At 35.9% G+C, this 17,936-nt stretch overlaps 1 protein-coding gene across 4 annotated transcripts in view; it reads right to left on the reverse strand.

Moving 5' to 3' along the window:
* Positions 1-648: 648 nt before the first annotated feature.
* Positions 649-17,936, reverse strand: part of Ms4a13 (membrane spanning 4-domains A13) — a 38,817-nt gene continuing 21,529 nt past the window's right edge. For all 4 annotated transcript variants that reach the window (XM_047518978.1, XM_047518979.1, XM_047518976.1 and 1 more), the window contains one exon: positions 649-1,895. Coding sequence is in view for 1 of the 4 variants with exons in the window: in XM_047518979.1 (XP_047374935.1) it covers positions 1,882-1,895 (14 nt within the window). In the remaining 3 variants the exon portion in view is untranslated. The remainder of the gene's footprint in view (positions 1,896-17,936) is intronic.

Here is a 17,936-nt window from a genome sequence, read left to right on the forward strand (position 1 = left end):
CTGTTTTCATGCCTGCTGTAGCCCAGAGCTCCCCACAGTTTCATGCCGTCTCACTGCTGAGCCTGGTCCAGTCATCTGGTGCCCAGTGAAAAATGAGAGATTTCTGATCTCCTACACAGAAGGTGTAGAGAAATGCAGTATGGAAGTCTCATCTTCCACACCTTATTACTGCGCAATATTACTTCTCTGCTAGGATTGCTAATCTTCTGATGGTAGAGTCTGATTTTTATTTTTAATTCAGTAAGATTCCTTTCTTTCTTTTTTTGGACAATCTAGAGGGGAGTTTCCCCTGCCTCTCCAAGTAGCCACATGCCTGGCATGTGGTCTGGTGTAGTCTATATCTTTTTTTGCTCATTATTCTAAAAACAAAGAAACAGTATTTCAGGGTTTTGCCTGGTCACGACTCTGGAGTCAGACTCCAGTGCTTCTCCAGTGCCCCCTTGTCTCATGTGCAGTCACATAACTGTTGATGTCAATTTCAATCCCATTATTGTTGTCAAAAATGAGAGAACTGACACCTTTCATTACTGATCCTCTCAAATAAAGAAACACAGAAAATCTCTTCATTTATTTGGGTCTTCTTTGTTTACACTCAGTTCAATATTATGGGTTATTTTTTTCCAGAAATCTTACATACACCTGCTACCTTTATTTTCTGTCTCTTGTTAGCAGCACTGGGTTTAGCAATCCATTGTGATATATTTGGTTTTTATTCTGATGCCATACTATTTATTATTTGTTTCTTCTTTTTCTTCATTTGAATTAAGCAGATATTTAAAAATGTATAATTATGAATCATGATTCTATGTATACCTCGAGCTCATGGAACATTGTCACTTTTAGAAGTGTTCAGAGCTGTTTATCCCTATTCATTGTATTTACTTCCCCCTGAGAATTTCATTGAGAACCATGAGTGAGCACAGCTGATAAGAGGCAGACTGTAAGCCACATTCCTCCCTTCCCTTCTTCTCTTGGCCAGACAGAAAGGATTCTAACTGACCGTAGTAGATAACAATCTGAAACACCTCAGAGACAGGGCAGAAAACACACAAAACGACATCACCTTTAAAAGAGAGTTACATGAACTCAATGGCATGATTAATATCGCTGAACCAAGTTTTCTGAAGTAATGTTCCGTAATGGAAAAGAGGGTAAACTGAATTCAGATCAGATTCCTGGGAACTTCCTATTGGGTAAAGGCGGTTTGCTTTGAAAAGCAAGTGGACAGAGAACCCAAACAATGATAAGCAGGATGCAGGGGGAATGAAAGGGGAAGAAAGACAGCAGAAGCTTTCAGGGCAGAAAGGAACTTTAATGAGAAGAGGAGAAGTCAAGGAACAATGAAGGAACTTTGATTCATACTTTGATTCATACTTTTGATTCATACTTTTGATTCGTATTTTGTTAAGGTTGAGGCTAGTTCAGGTAGAAGAACTCAGAAGATGAAATGTGCTTTTTACTCATACAAACATAAATTAGTTTTTCTGTGAATTATACATTGTGCTTCAAGTCTTCATGACCTGCACTCTAGAAGTAAATCTTTTTTATGCTGTTTTATAAAAGTTGTGTAAGGGAAAGTTGAGAGCAATGTAGAGTATCTAGATAACAAATCCTTTCTCCTAATAGTCTCGTGTTTATGTAGGGAAGAGCTTTCCCCTTGGAGCTTAGAAAAATTTACATATAGAAATTTCTTGAATACTAAGGTGAAAAATCCAACTTGTTTGGTATTTTCTTTTATACAAAATCTGTGGGCTTTGTACCAGCTTTGTTCTATGGAAACATCATTATCACCCATATCAGGTATCAACACCAGTAAAAATCTCACATTTCTAAGGTTTTCAAGAAGAGCTCTCAATGTCTTCTGTATTAATTGAAACATCTTCAGATTTCATAGCCTGGAAAAAAATTAACCAATTACAAGTCACATCAGGTTTCTTAAAATCACATAAGAAATAGATAATTTTTCAAAACACAATGTTGATATTTATTGAATAAAATCTTCAAGTGTCTTTTGTCTTATTACTGTCTCATTCCTACCTTAGCTCACATTCTTAATTCCTACGGAATTGCTTCTAACTTTTGGTATACTTCCTGGGTTTTTCAATAAAAATATTCATTGCCAGATGTCAGGACCCCAAAATTCACCTGAATTTCTCATGATACTTCCCAACTATTATCTATTCCTTCCCTCCCAGGTAAGTGTCATTTTGACTTTCAGGTAATCAGCCCCCCACCCCTTTATTTTTTCCTTTCTAGTTTCACCAAATGAACTTGTATTCCTACTTAAACAATGTAATTTAGCTTTAGTTTTCCTGGTTTCAAATTTCATTTGAATGGAATACAAAATGAATTCTTTAGAGTCTTCCTTTACATTTCTAAGTATAAGTTTAGTGCATTTTAATTGTTACATAGAATTATAATAGAGAATTTTACCCCAGTTTATTCACCTCTCACTCGTTTTTGTTGTTTCCTTTCTGGAACTATTAAAAATAACTGGGTGTATAACAAGGAGTTAGATTACTGATCATATGGTTAAGCATTTCATAGGTAATGTCTAAAGGTTTTTAAAATTTGTTGTGATAATTTATATTCTAATGAGAAGCATAAGTTTCTTTTATCTATAGTCTTTAATATTACCTAGAATTATTAATAATTGGACATTTAATTATTGTTAGGTGTTTAATAATGTCTCATTTAGTTTTCTTTTTTAAATTTTTTATTTGTTCTTTTTAGAGATACATGACTACAGAGTGCATTTTGACATATTGTACATACATGGAGATTAACTTCCCATACTTATAGTTGTACATAATGTGGAGTTACGGGAGATCCAAGATGGCGGACTAGAGGGAGGGTACGTTCCTTGTCGCTTCGTAACTCCAGTTTCAAGCAGAGGATATCTGTTTCTTGGTGAGGCAATTTTTGCTTCTTATCGATCCCCTGCTGTTTACCCCATTCGTCTGCTGTGATCACCTGCAGTCTGCCAGCATATCAACGCCTTTTTTGAGTGCACATTGCTCACTGTCAGGCACCTATCATCCGCCATTTGTCTGCCTCTTGCCTGTCCATCACCTGCCTTACACCTATCCATCACCCAATGCACGAGGTTCACCTCCTGATTGTCCGACAACAGTCAGCAAACTGATCGCCAACTGCCAGTGGAGCACCAGCTGCCTGCTGTTGCCTGGAAGTTCACTGTTACAGTACCTGCAGGTTTGATTACACGTGGCTGCCACCATTTTGAGACAACAGCCAGGCCCTGTAGGACCTCTGGCCGGACTGACTGAGCCCCGTCTCCAGGATCCCTCAGCCCGACCGATCACTCCCTGCCTCTGGGGCCCTCACATCAACTGACTGCTCCCTGCTGCCAGGACCCCCAGACCAACTGGCTGTGCCCTATCACCGGGACCCCAGACCAACTGATTGCACCCGGCCTCCAGGATCCCACAACCACACCAAACACACCTGACCTTCAGGACCCCTGCCTGACCAATCGCATCCCACCTCCAGGACCTTCAGCTGACCATGTCCACAACCAGAGCTGTAGCTCCCCATTGGCCAACACATTTCGAAGCCAGAGCGGCCATCTTGGGTAATCCTGGAAGCCATTGCAAAGATCTCGAGATGGGGCAAATTCCATCCAAAGACACCTGCTAGAGGCTTAAAGCTCATTGTCAGGTACCTCTCATGCATCAGGCTACTGAACTCTGGGAGGTTTCATTACTATATGACTGTTATACTGTAGATTTTCTTTTTTCTCCTTATTGAAAACATTTAAGATTTTATTTCTTTATTTTCTTGCTCTCTTTTCCTTTTGTTTACCTGTTCCCTCAGAGTCTCTTTCTCCCTTTTTTTGCATGTTAACATCCAATTTCTTTTGATTACACTCTCACACTTTCTATTATCTAGAACTTCTGTATATTCTTTTCTTATCCCATTAACAGCCACATTCTACACCCCTCTGCATCCTCTTTGTCCTCCATAGAAACTGCAGACCTTATTGCAAATCTGTTTGTTTTACTGAAGATAATATTCGAATACATTCTGTTTATTAGGACAATTTTGTTATTGTCCTCATAGGGGCTATTTGGTCTAGGATTGCATAGTGTCTGAATTGGGCACTGCTAATATTGATCTCCCCTTAAAGAAAGGGTTTTGGAAACCTATAGGGCCACTATAAGCCTATAGGGGGAAATCTGCAGTACCCCAGATCTGAACTACTAGAGGGGAAGGTACATGAACAACATGAAAAAACAAGGGAAGAAAATGATCCAAACAAATCTAGATTCTATATTAATAGAATTCAATGACAGTATGTTAGAAGAAATGTCAGAAAATGACTTCAGATTATACATGATTAAGATGATTTGCGAAGCAAAGGATGAGATGAGAGAGCAAATGCAGGCAATTAATGATAATACCAATAAGCTGAAAGAGCAACTGCAGGAAGCAAAAGATCATTTCAACAAAGAGATGGAGATTCTCAAAAAAACACCAAGCGGAAATCCTTGAAATGAAGGAAACAATAAACCAAATTAAAAACTCAATGGAAAGCATCACCAAAAGACTAGACCACTTGGAAGACAGAACCTCAGACAAAGAAGACAAAATATTTAATCTTGAAAATAAAGTTGCCCAAACAGAGAAGATGGTAAGAAATCATGAACAGAATCTCCAAGAACTATGGGACATCAGGAAAAGACCAAATTTCAGGATTATTGGGATTGAGGAAGGCACAGAGATACAAACCAAAGGAATGAACAATATATTCAATGAAATAATATCAGAAAATTTCCCAAACCTGAAGAATGAAATGGAAAATCAAATACAAGAGGTTTACAGAACACCAAATGCACAAAATCACAACAAATCCACACCAAGACACATTATAATGAAAATACTTAATGTTCAAAATGTTAGGCATTCAAAAGATAGGATTTTGAAGGCCACGAGAGAAAAGCATCAGATTACATACAGGGGGAGACCAAGACGGATAGCAGCCAACTTCTCAACCCAGACTCTAAAAGCTAGAAGGGCCTGGACCAACATATTTCAAGCTCTGAAAGAACATGGTTGCCAACCAAGAATCTATACCCAGAAAAACTAACCTTCAGATTTGAAGATTAAATAAAATCCTTCCATGATAAACAAAAGTTAAAAGAATTTACAAATAGAAAGCCTGCACTACAGAATGTTCTCAACAAAATATTCCATGAAGAGGAAATGAAAAAGAACAATGTAGGTCAGCAAAGGGAGGAACTACCTTAGCAAAAAACCACTCAAAGGAGAAACCAAGCCAAGGTAAAAACCAAAAATAAGCCAAATGACTGGGAATACAAATCATATGTCAATAATAACCCTGAACATTAATGTCCTAAACTCATCAATCAAAAGACACAGACTGGCAGAATGGATTAAAAAGAACGACCCAACAATATGCTGCCTGCAAGAGACTCATCTCATAGAAAAAGACATCCACAGACTAAAGGTGAAAGGATGGGAAAAAACATACCACACACATGAACACAGTGAAAAAGCGGGGGTTTCCATCCTTATATCAGATAAAGTGGACTTCAAGCCAAAGTTAGTCAGAAGGGATAAAGAAGGACATTTCATACTGCTTAAGGGAACCATAAATCAGGAAGACATAACAATTGTAAATATTTATGCCCCAAACAATGGTTCATCCCTGTACATCAAACAAATCCTTCTCAATTTCAGGAATCACATAGACCACAACACAATAATTCTGGGTGACTTTAATGCACCGCTGTCACCACTAGATAGATCTTCCAAACAAAAACCAACCAAAGAAACCATAGAACTCAATAACACAATCAATACCTAGACTTAATAGACATATATAGAATATTCCATTCATCAACGAGCGGATTCACTTTCTTCTCAGCAGCACATGGAACCTTCTCAAAAATAGACCATGTGTTATGCCACAAAGCAGCCCTTATGAAATGCAAAAAAATAGAGATACTGCCTTGTGTTCTATCAGATCATAATGGACTGGGAGTAGAAATCAATGAGAGAATACCAAACAGAAATCACTCCAACACCTGGAGACTAAATAATATGCTATTGAATGAAACATGGATAACAGAAAACATCAGGGAGGAGATAAAAAAATTCTTAGAGGTCAATGAGAATGATGATACAACATATCAAAATCTCTGGGACACTATGAAAGCAGTATTTAAGAGGAAAATTCATTGCATGGAGTGCATTCCAGAAAAGAATGAAAAGTCAACAACTAATTGACCTAACATTACAGCTCAAAGCCCTAGAAAAAGAACAGAATAACAGCAAAAGTAGTTGAAGACAGGAATTAATTAAAATCAGAGCTGAAATCAATGAAATTGAAACAAAAGAAACAATTCAAAAAATTGACAAAACAAAAAGTTGGTTCTTTGAGAAAGTAAACAAAATAGACAAACCCTTAGCCACACTAACAAAGAGAAGGAGAGAGAAAACTCAAATTCCTAAAATTCATGATGAAAAAGGAAATATCACAACAGACACCACTGAGATACATACATAACGAGAAGCTACTTTGAAAATCTGTATTCCAACAAAATAGAAACTACCGAAGACATTGACAAATTTCTAGAGACATATGCTCCTCCCCAAACTGAACCAGGGGGACATACACAATTTAAACAGATCAATATCAAGCAATGAAATAGAAGAAGCCATTAAAAACCTACCATCCAAAAAAAGCCCAGGACCAGACGGATTCTCAGCTGAGTTCTACAAGACCTTCAAAGAAGAACTCATTCCAATACTTTTCAAAGTATTCCAGGATATAGAAAAGGAGGGTACCCTACCAAACTCATTCTATGAAGCTAATATCACCCTCATACCCAAACCAGGCAAAGACACATCAAGGAAAGAAAACTTTAGACCAATATCCTTGATGAATAGAGATGCAAAGATCCTTAACAAAATATTGGCAAACCATATCCAAAAACATATTAAGAAAAACGTGCACCATGATCAAGTGGGGTTCATCCCTGGAATGCAAGGATGGTTCAACATTCATAAATCAATAAACGTGATCCATCATGTCAATAGACTTCAGGATAAGAATCATATGGTTCTATCAATTGATGCAGAAAAAGCGTTCGACAAAATACAACACCCCTTCATGCTCAAAACACTAGAAAAAATAGGGATAGCAGGAACATTCCTGAACATTGTAAAGGCTATTTATGCTAAGCCCATGGCCAACATCATTCTTAATGGAGAAAAACTGAAACCATTCCCTTTAAAAACGGGAACAAGACAGGGATGTCCTCTTTCACCACTTCTATTCAACATTGTCCTTAACTCTAGCCAGAGCAATTAGGCAAACTAAAGAAGTTAAAGTGATACAAATAGGAAAAGAAGAACTTAAGCTGTCACTATTTGCTGATGACATGATTCTATATTTAGAGGATCCAAAAACCTCCTCCAGAAAACTTCTAGACCTCATCAATGAATTCAGCAAAATAGCAGGCTATAAAATTAACATGCATAAATCTAAAGCATTTTTATACACAAGTGATGAAACAGCTGAAAGGGAAATGAGGAAAACAACTCCATTTGCAATAGCCTCAAAAAAAAAAAAATACTTGGGAATCAATCTAACCAAAGAGGTAAAAGATCTCTACAATGAAAACTTCAAAATATTGAAGAAAGAAATTGAGGAAGACTTTAGAATATGGAAAGTTCTCCCATGTTCTTGGATAGGCAGAATTAATATTGTCAAAATGGCCATACTATCAAAAGTGCTATACAGATTCAATGCAATTGAATGCATTAAAATCCCAATGATGTACCTTACAGAAATAGAACAAGCAATCATGAAATTCATCTGGAAGAATAAGAAACCCAGAATAGCTAAAGCAATCCTTAGCAGGAAGAGCTGGGGGGTATCACAATACCAGACCTTCAACTATACTACAAAGCAATAGTAACAAAAACGGCATGGTATTGGTACCAAAATAGACAGGAAGATCAATGGTGCAGAATAGAGGACACGGACACAAACCCAAATAAATACAATTTTCTCATACTCGACAAGGGTACCAAAAATATGCAATGGAGAAAAGATAGCCTCTTCAACAAATGGTGCTGGGAAAACTGGAAATCCATATGCAACAGAATGAAACTAAACCCCTATCTCTCACCCTGCACAAAACTCAACTCACAATGGATCAAGGACCTTGAAATTAGACCAGAGACCCTGCATCTTATAGAAGAAAAAGTAGGTCCAAATCTTCACCTTGTTGGCTTAGGATTAGACTTCCTTAACAGGACTCCCATAGCACAAGAAATAAAAGCAAGAATCAACAACTGGGATAGATTCAAACTAAGTAGCTTTCTCTCAGCAAAAGAAACTATCAGCAATGAGAAGAGAGAGCCTACAGAGTGGGAGAATACCTTTGCCACTCATACTTCAGGTAGAGCACTAATTTCCAGAATATATAAAGAACTCAAAAACTCTACACCAAGAATACAAATAACCCAATCAACAAATGGGCTAAGGATATGAACAGATACTTCACAGAAGATGATCTACAAGCAATCAACAAACATATGAAAAAATGTTCACCATCTTTAGTAATACGAGAAATGCAAATCAAAACTACACTAAGATTCCATCTCACCTCAATTAGAATGGCGATTATCAAGAATACAAGGAATAATAGGTGTTGGAGAGGATGTGGGGGAAAAGGTACACTCATACATTGCTGGTGGGGATGCAAATTAGTGCAGCCACTCTGGAAAGCAGTGTGGAAATTCCTTAGAAAACTTGGAATGGACCTACCATTTGACCCAGCTGTCCCATTCCTCAGTCTATACCCAAAGGACTTCAAATCAGCATACTACAGAGATACAGCCACAACAATGTTCATAGCTGCTCAATTCACAATATCCAGACTGTGGAACCAACCTAGATGTCCTTCAATTGATGAATGGATAAAGAAACTGTGGTATATATATACAATGGAATATTACTCAGCTATAAAGAATAATAAAATTATGGCATTTGCAGGCAAATGGATGAAATTGGAGAGTATCGTGCTAAGTGAGATAAGCCAATCTCAAAAAAGCAAAGGATGAATGATCTCTCTGATAAGCGGATGATGACATATAACGGGGGTGGGAGGGGGGCAAGAATGGAGGTATGAGGGACTGTATAGAGGGAAAAGGGGGTGGGAGGGGTGGAAGGGAAGGAAAAAAATAACAGAATGAATCAAACATCATTACTGTATGTAAATGTATGATCACGCAAATGGTATGCTGTTACTCCATGTACAAAAAGAAACAACATGTATCCCATTTGTTTACAATAAAAATAAATTTAAAAAAAGAAAAAATAATAATGTGGAGTTACACTGGCCATGTATTCATATATGAACATAGCACAGTTATGTCCACCTCACTACTGTCTTTCCTATTCCCATCCCACTCCCTTGCCTTCATTCCTTTTGTCTAATCCAATGAACTTCTGTTCTCCTGGCCAGTCTTATTGTGTGTTAGCATCTGCATATCAGAGAGGACATTTTGGCCTTTGGTTTTTTGGAATCAGCCCATTTCATGTAACATAATAGTCTCCAGTTTCATTCATTTACTGGCAAATACCATGATTTCATTCTTCCTTATGACGGAGTAATATTCCCTTATGTATATGTCCCACAATTTCTTTATCCATTCGTCTGTTGAAGGGCACCTTGATTGGTTCCATAGCTTAGCTATCGTGAATTGAGCTGCTAAAATATTGATATGACTGTGTCACTGAAGTATGCTGATTTTTAAGTCCTTTGGGAGTTTCTGAGGACTGGGATAACTAGGTCAAATGGTGGTTCCACTTCAAGTTTTCTGAGAAATCTCCATACTGCTTTCCAGGGTGGTTGCTCCAATTTGCAGTCCCACAAGCAATGTATGAGTGTACGTTTCTCCTCACATCCTCACCAACATTTAATATTACTTGTATTCTTGAGAATTGCCATTATGTCTGGAGTGAGATGGAATCTCAGTGCAGCTATAATTTGTTTTTCTCTAATAGCTAGTGACATTGAACATTTTTTATATATTGATTGATTGTGTTTCTTCTTCTGTGAAGTATCTGTTCAGTTCCTTTGCTCATTTATAGATTGAATTATTTGATGATTTTTGCTGTTTTTTTTTTTTTTTTTTTTTTTTTTTTGGTATTAAGTTTCTTGAGTTCTTTATATATCCTGGGGATTCATGCTCTATCTGAGGTGCAGGTGGTAAAGATTTTCTCTCATTCTGTAAGCTCTCTCTTTCCATTCTTGATTATTTCCTTTGTAGTTTGATATCATCCCATTTACTGACTCTTGATTTTACTTCTTGCACTTTAGAAGTCTTGTTGAGGAATTCAGTTTCCTAAGTTGACATGCTAGAGATTTGGACCTACTTTTTCTTCTGGTAGGCACAGGATCTCTGGTATAATGCCTAGTTCCTTGATCTAGTTGGATTTTATACAGGGTGAGTGACAAGGGTTCAATTTCATTTTACTACATATGAATTTCCAGTTTTCCCAGCACCATTTGTTGAAGAGGTTATCTTTTTTCCAGTGTATGTTCATGGCACCTTTGTCTAGTATGAGACAACTGTATTTATTTGAGTACATCTCTGTGTCTTCTATTCTGTCCCATTGGTCTTCATGTCTGTTTTGGTGCCAATATCTTGCTGTTTTTGTTACTATAGCTCTGGAGTATAATTTAAGGTCTGGTATTGTGATGCCTCCTGCTTCACTTTTCTCACTAAGGATTGCTTTGGTTATTCTGGGCCTCTTATTTTTCCTGATGAATTTCATGACCACCCTTTCTATCTCTATTTAGGACATTGTTGGAATATTAATAGGCACTACACTAAATCTGTATAGCACTTTTGGTAGTAGTATGGCCATTTTGACAATATTAATTCTGCCTATCCAAGAGCATGGGAGATCTTTTCATCTTCTAAGGTCTTCTTCAATTTCTTTCTTTAGTGTTCTGTAGTTTTAATTGTAGAGGTTTTTCTCCTCTTTTGTTAGATGGATTCCTAAATATTTTATTTTTTCAAGGCTATTGTGAATGGGATAGTTCTCCTAATTTATCACTGATGTACAGGAATACAATTGATATATAGGTATTAATTTTATATCCTGTTTCTTTCCTAAATTCATTTATGAGTTCTAGAAGTTTTCTGGTGGAGTTTTTTTGGGTATTCTAAATATAGATTCATGTTGTCAGCAAAGAGAGTTGAGTTCTTCTTTTCCTCTTCTTATACCTTTAATTTCTTTCTTGTCTAATTGCACTGGCTAGAGTTTCAAGAACAACACTGAATAGAAGGTGAAAGAGGGCATCCTTGTTTTGTTTGAGTTTTTAGAGGGAATACCTTCAGTTTTTCCTCTACTTAGAATGATGTTGACCTTTGGTTTAACACATATAGCGTTTATAATGTTGAGGTATGCTCCTACTAGTCCTAGTTTTTCTAGTGTTTTGAACATGAATGGATGCTATATTTTGTCAAATGCTTTTTCTGAATCTATTTAGATAATCATGTGATTCTTGTCTTTAAGTCTATTGATGTGATGAATTACGTTTATTAAATTCCATATGTTGAACCAAACTTGCATCACTGAGGTGAGCCCTACTTGATCATTGTACACTATGTTTTTGTTTTTGTATGCAATTTGCCAGAATTTTATTAAGAATTTTTGAAATTATGTTCACCAGGGATATTGATCTGAAGTTTCTTTCCTTGGTCTTTGGTTTTGGCAACAGGTTGATACTAGATTCATAGAATGAGTTCAGAAGTGTTCCCTCCCTTTCTATTTCATGAATTAATTTGAGGACTATTGGAGTAAGTTCTTCTTTGAAGGTCTTGTAGAACTCAGCTGAGAAGTCATCTGGTCCTGGGGCTTTTCTTTGTTGGTAGGATTTTGATGGCATCTTCGATTTCATTGCTTGAAGTTGATTTATTTAAATATTATATGTCCTCCTTATTCAATTTGGGTAGGTCATATGTCTCTAGAAATTTGTTGATGTCTTCAATATTTTCTATTTTATTAGAATATACATTTTCAAAATACTTTCTTTTCATCTGCATTTCAGTAGTGTGTATTATGATCTTTCCTTTTTCATCACAAATTTTAGTAATTTGAGTTTTCTTTTTCTTTCTCTTCATTAGCTTGGCTAAGGGTTTATCAATTTTATTTTTTTTAAAGAACCAACTTTTTGTCAGTTTTTAAAATTTTTTGTCTTAATTTCATTGATTTCAACTCTGTTTTTAATTATTTCCTGTCTTCTGTTGGTTTTGGTGTTGATTTGTTTGTTTTGTAGGGCTTTGAGATGTAACATTAGGTTATTTGGATTTTCTAGTCTTATAATGAATGAGCTCAATGCAATGAACTTCAGAGTGTCCCAGAGATTTTGATATGTTGTATCACTATTCTCATTTGTCTCTAAGTATTTTTAATATTTTATCTCTGATTTCTTCTGCTATCCTTTGGTCATTCAATAGTGTATTATTTAGTCTGCAGTGTTAGAGTAGATTGTACTTTTTATTCCATCATTGATTTCTAATTTTATTCCATTATGATCTGATAAAATGAAAGGCATTGTCTTCATTTTTTTGTATTTGCTAATAGTTGCTTTATGGCCTAAGATATGGTCTATTTTTGAGAAGGATCCATTTGCTGCCAAGAAGAAAGTATTCAGTCATTAATGAGGTATTCTATATATGTCTGTTAAGTCTGAATTATTAATTGTAATTTTTAGTTCTATAGTTAATTATTTAGTTTTTGTGTGGAGGATCTATCCAGTAGTGAGAGAGGTGTGTTAAAGTCACCCAGTATTGTGTTGTGGTCTATTTGCTTCTTTCAATTGAGAAGGGTTTGTTTGATGTATGGAGATGCTCCATTGTTTGGGTTATAAACATTTATGATTGTTATGTCTTGCTGATGTATAATTCCCTTAAGTATCATGAAATGTCTTTCTTTATCACTTCTGATTAACTTTGGCTTGAAGTCCACTTTATCTGATATGAGGGTAGGAACCCCTGTTTGTTTATGAGATCCATGTGAATAATGTTTTTTCCCCCATTCTTTTACCTTCAGTCTGTGGATGTCTTTGCCTATGAGGTGAGTCTCTTTGAGACAGCATATTGTTGGGTCTTGTTTTTAAATCCAATCTGCCAGTCTATGTCTTTTGATTGATGAGTTTAGACAATTTACATTCAATGTTATTATTGAAAAATGATTTTTTCCCTTTCATTTTATTTCTGGTTTTTAATTTGAATCATTTTCTCCTTTGTCTATTCTCCTAGTGTAGTTCCTCCCTTCACCTGTGTTCACTTTTATTTTTCATTTCCTGTTCATGAAATATTTTATTGAGTATGTCTTGTGGTGCAGGTCTTCTAATTGTGAATTCTTTTAACTTTCGCTTATCGTCGAAAGTTTTCACTTCATCTTCAATTCTAAAGCTTAATCTGGTTGGGTATTATATTCTTGGCTGGCATTCATTTTCTTTTACAACTTGGTATACATTTATTCCAAGACCTCCTAACTTTGAGGGTCTAGATAGAGAAATCAGCTTGGCTCCAGGTGGGTTTCCCTCTAAATGTGACCTATTGTTTGTCTCTGGCATCCTTTAATATTCTATCCTTATTGTATTATTTGTATTTCCGAGTCTTCTTCTAATTTGATAAATCTTAAATTTGGTCTTTTCATGTTATCACATATTTCTTGGAAATTCTGTTCATGGTGTCTTAACATCTTTCCTCCATGGTCCCCTTTATTTTCAAGATTATATATTTTGTCTTCATTGGTGGACATGGATAGAGCAGAAGTGATATAAGATGTGATGATTATCAGAGAGGAGGAGAAAAGAGAGAAGTAAAAAAGTAAAGGAAGAGTGAAAGGGAAAACAATAGAGATTGGCTGTTGGAAGAAGAAAAAAATGAATCAAGAGAAACAGATAAGAGAGAAAAAATGTACATACAGTAACAATTTAAAATATTAAAAAATAAGAGAATACAAAGCAAAACTGAAATATACTAATCAAATATTCTAGTCCTCAAAGTACTGATCCATGAAAAATAATTGGCTTTCCAAATGGTGGAAATGAGGAAAAAAGTGTATAAATTTTCATGAGCCATTATGTTCACAATTAAACAGAGAAAAGGAAAAAGAACGTAAAAATGTCTTGATGAAAAATTAAAGAATTGTTTCCATTGGAGTTCAAAAGATTCTCAGCTTTCCTTCCCAACAGTGGTAGGTGGGGTCATCTGGTGCAATGCTTACTTCACCCTCAGGGTAGGGTTTCTGGAGTGAGAGAGGTAATCCCATTGGTGGAACTCCTGGAGGCAGGGTTTAGGCTTAAGTATGCTCTAGATTCTTTGCTGAATGCCAATTGGTCTGGAGATTTTAAATCAGTGCACCTCCAGAACCCAGCAATTGCTAGTCCACACTGGAAGACTGCTCCCCAGGGATCTCCCCTGGGTTCACTCATGTTCACTATGTCACCTGTGGATCCCATATTTCCTGGTCTCAGGTTCTGTCTCCAAACTCAATCTCTCCATTTGCCCTTTTGAATTCCCAGCCAGCGTGTCTCTCCCAGCTGGTTCTGCATGCAGCCAGATTGAATGGGGAGAGGAAAAGCTAGGTGGGTTTCCACAACCAGTAGATCCCTTTCTCCACATTTAATTTTCTCCTGGTCATTTAGACACACTTCATGTAGTGCTGTATTTGTTTGCCAGACCTGTATTTCAGGCCAAATTCAGGTTTGCCAGGAATTGTCCCCAGTTGCTGGCCCCTACACCATGACTACAAAATGGCTCCTTCCATCTGTCCAGCCAGGAGAGATGGGACTTCTTTCCTGCACAAGGATATTGTGCAGCACACCTTTCATGTTAGAGAATATTTTTGATCTCTAAGCTCTCTGTACCCACACATGCTTCAGGCCTCCTAAAAGTGTGAGTTTCTTTTGCCTCTAGACATGGCAGTGACTGTGGCAATTTGGATTTCTTCCTTATTTGATTATATCCAACCTTCTGAGTCCCTGATATCCTTAGAATATCTAGTATTACATTCCAGCAAAGTTCCCCCCTTTTTTCTCCACCCATCTTGCTGAGAAGCTGCCTATATGCTTTCTTGGTTTCACACTAGGAAAGTGATCTTGTCTATTCTGACATCTACTCTCATTTAGTTTTTATTTTAATGTTACTGTCTAAGTGGCTGGATATATGTCTCACATCTTACATTTTTCTATAGATTTCATTTCTGTTTTCCTCCTTTCCCTGTTTTTAAAAATACTTCATGTATTAATACCTTAGATTTTAAACTACTTTTGAGTTTTCTTAGTCATTAATATGCATCTAAGTTGACAACCATCTATTTCAGATGAATATCAATTTCAGTAAGATATAGTGAGTAACCTTGTTCTCATATAGTTCTATTACCTCCATCTTCCAATATGCTATTATCATTATGTATTATATCCACATATATTATATACTCAACAGTATTATGGTACAATTATTGTTTTTATAAGGTTGTTTTTAAAATTTTATACCTATTATGCATGGGTGATAAACTGACATGTGAATCAATCTATTTTTGGAAGCAAAGTTTTATTGAAAAAATGCATAATCATTCATTTATGTATTATCCATGAATGCTTTCATGCTAAAAGTTGGAATTGAGTAGTATGTCATGAACTTAATGTTGCTGATAACATGCTTACATCAAGGAGATTATCCTGGATAATCCTGCAATTTACACAATTTTCTTGTAAATTAGTTCCACCAAATAAAACAAAAGATGTATTTATTTGATTTTGTAATGACCACAGTTACTCTTATGGGTGCTCTTTATTCATTCATGTGCATTTGAATTTCATCTGCTATCACTTTCTTTCAATGCAAAGAGTTTCCTTCAGTGTTACTTAGAAGGCAATTCTGCTGGCAACACATTCTGTAGTCCTTTGTGCATGTCTTTATTTTATCTTCATTTTTGAAGGATAATTTTAAAGGATTCAGAATTCCTGCTTAAGCATTCTTCCCCCAGCACTTTCATATGCCATCTCATTATTCTGACCTCCATTATTTTTGATAAGAAGTCAACTGTTAACCTTATTGTGGTTCCCTTGTTTATGAAGAGTAATATTTTTCTTACTACTTTCAAGATTTTCTCTCTCCTTTTTTTCATCATTTTGACTGAGATGTCTATGAAAAATCTTTGTGTTTATTGTAATTTGGGATCACTGAATTCATGGATGTGTAAAATAATATTTGCCATCAAATTAGTGAAATATTTGGCCATCATTTCTTCATTTTCCCCCCCCCCCTTCTCTTCAATTTCTAAGGGACTGTAATTATACACTAAATGGTTTTGGAGGCTTTCTTCCCCGCCCCCCCCCCTCTGTTTTTAATTCTGATTTCTTTTATGCCATCTTCATGATTGTTGATTTTATATTGTCAGCTCTAATATACTCTTAAGCCCCATAGTAAATTTTTTCTTTTCAGTTACTGTGTTCTTAAAATCCAGAATTTCCATTCTTTTTTGTCTCTTTTGTCAATAGTCTTATTTGATGAGTCACTATTGTCACCTTTTAACTCAAACATATTTCCTTTAGTTTTTTCCTTTTTGTTTTTACATCATTCTTCATTAATTCCACCATTCCCCTCACCCCTGCTTTTCTTTGAAGAGACTATATTTTGCGTGCTCTTTTTAGGGTAAAAATCATATATACTTTGCTCCTCAGGGTTTTTTTAAAATTTTTTTTTTCTGAAAACAGGACATTTTAAGATATTATGTTAATATATAACATAATAATAATAAGCAACTTTGGATTCCAGTGGCTTTATCTTACAAGAGTGGTGGTTATTGCTTTAGCAATTTGTTTGCACTAATGTCTGGAGTCTATTTCCCTTGCAGTATGTGGCCTCTAAAATAGATATTCACTTTTTCATTTTTTTAATTCTTGGTTTTATATTTAAGACTAACTTCCTGGGCTTCTCTCTGGGTCAGTCTAAGTGCTCAGTCAATGACTACTCACAGGGTATGCTTAAACACCTTGTTATGTGCACTATGTCCCACAAAACTCTAATACATTGAAATCCTAACTCCTGGTATCTTGGAATATGATAATACTTAGATATTCGGTCTCTGAAGTATAATAAAAGTTACAATTACGTGACTTGGTTGGACCCTAATCCAGTAAGGGATTAGGATACAGACATAAACAGAGTGAAGACCATCTGAAGAAATAGGGAGAAGACAGTCATCTGAAAGCTATGGAAGAGACCTCAAACTAAGACACTAACATTATCAACACTTTCATCTTGAACTTCTAGCCTCTAGAATTGTGAGAATATAAGTTTCTGTTGTTCAAGCCACATAATCTGTGGTACTTGTGTTATGGTAGCAATAGTAAAGTATTACACTCCTTGAGATAGAAAGACTTCTACTCTTTTCTGAAGGACTAGTGCAGCTTGAAAAACATAGTTTTAAATTTTATTATTTCTTAAAATTTTAATTGGTACATTATAATTATACATAACAGTGGAATTCACTGTGATGTATTTGTACATGCAAATAATTTGGTCAATTTCACTCCCAAGTATGTGCCCTTTCTCTCCCCTTCCCCTCCTCCAGAACCCCATACTCTATTCTACTGATTTCCCTTCTATTTTTATGAGATTTCCTCTTCCCCAACTTTTTTTTGTCTCATTAGCTTTCACATATGCAGAAAACATCACTTGTGATTTTGAGTCTGGCATATTTCACTTAACATGATGTTCTCTATTTCCATCCATTTTTCTGCAAATGACATAAAATTCCTTCTTTTTTTATGGCTAAGACTCCATTGTATATTTATGCACCACATTTAAAAAATTTATTTACCTGTTGATGAACATCTAGGCTTGTA

This window comes from Sciurus carolinensis, chromosome 11 (assembly GCF_902686445.1).
Source record: "Sciurus carolinensis chromosome 11, mSciCar1.2, whole genome shotgun sequence".
NCBI classification, from domain to species: domain Eukaryota; kingdom Metazoa; phylum Chordata; class Mammalia; order Rodentia; family Sciuridae; genus Sciurus; species Sciurus carolinensis.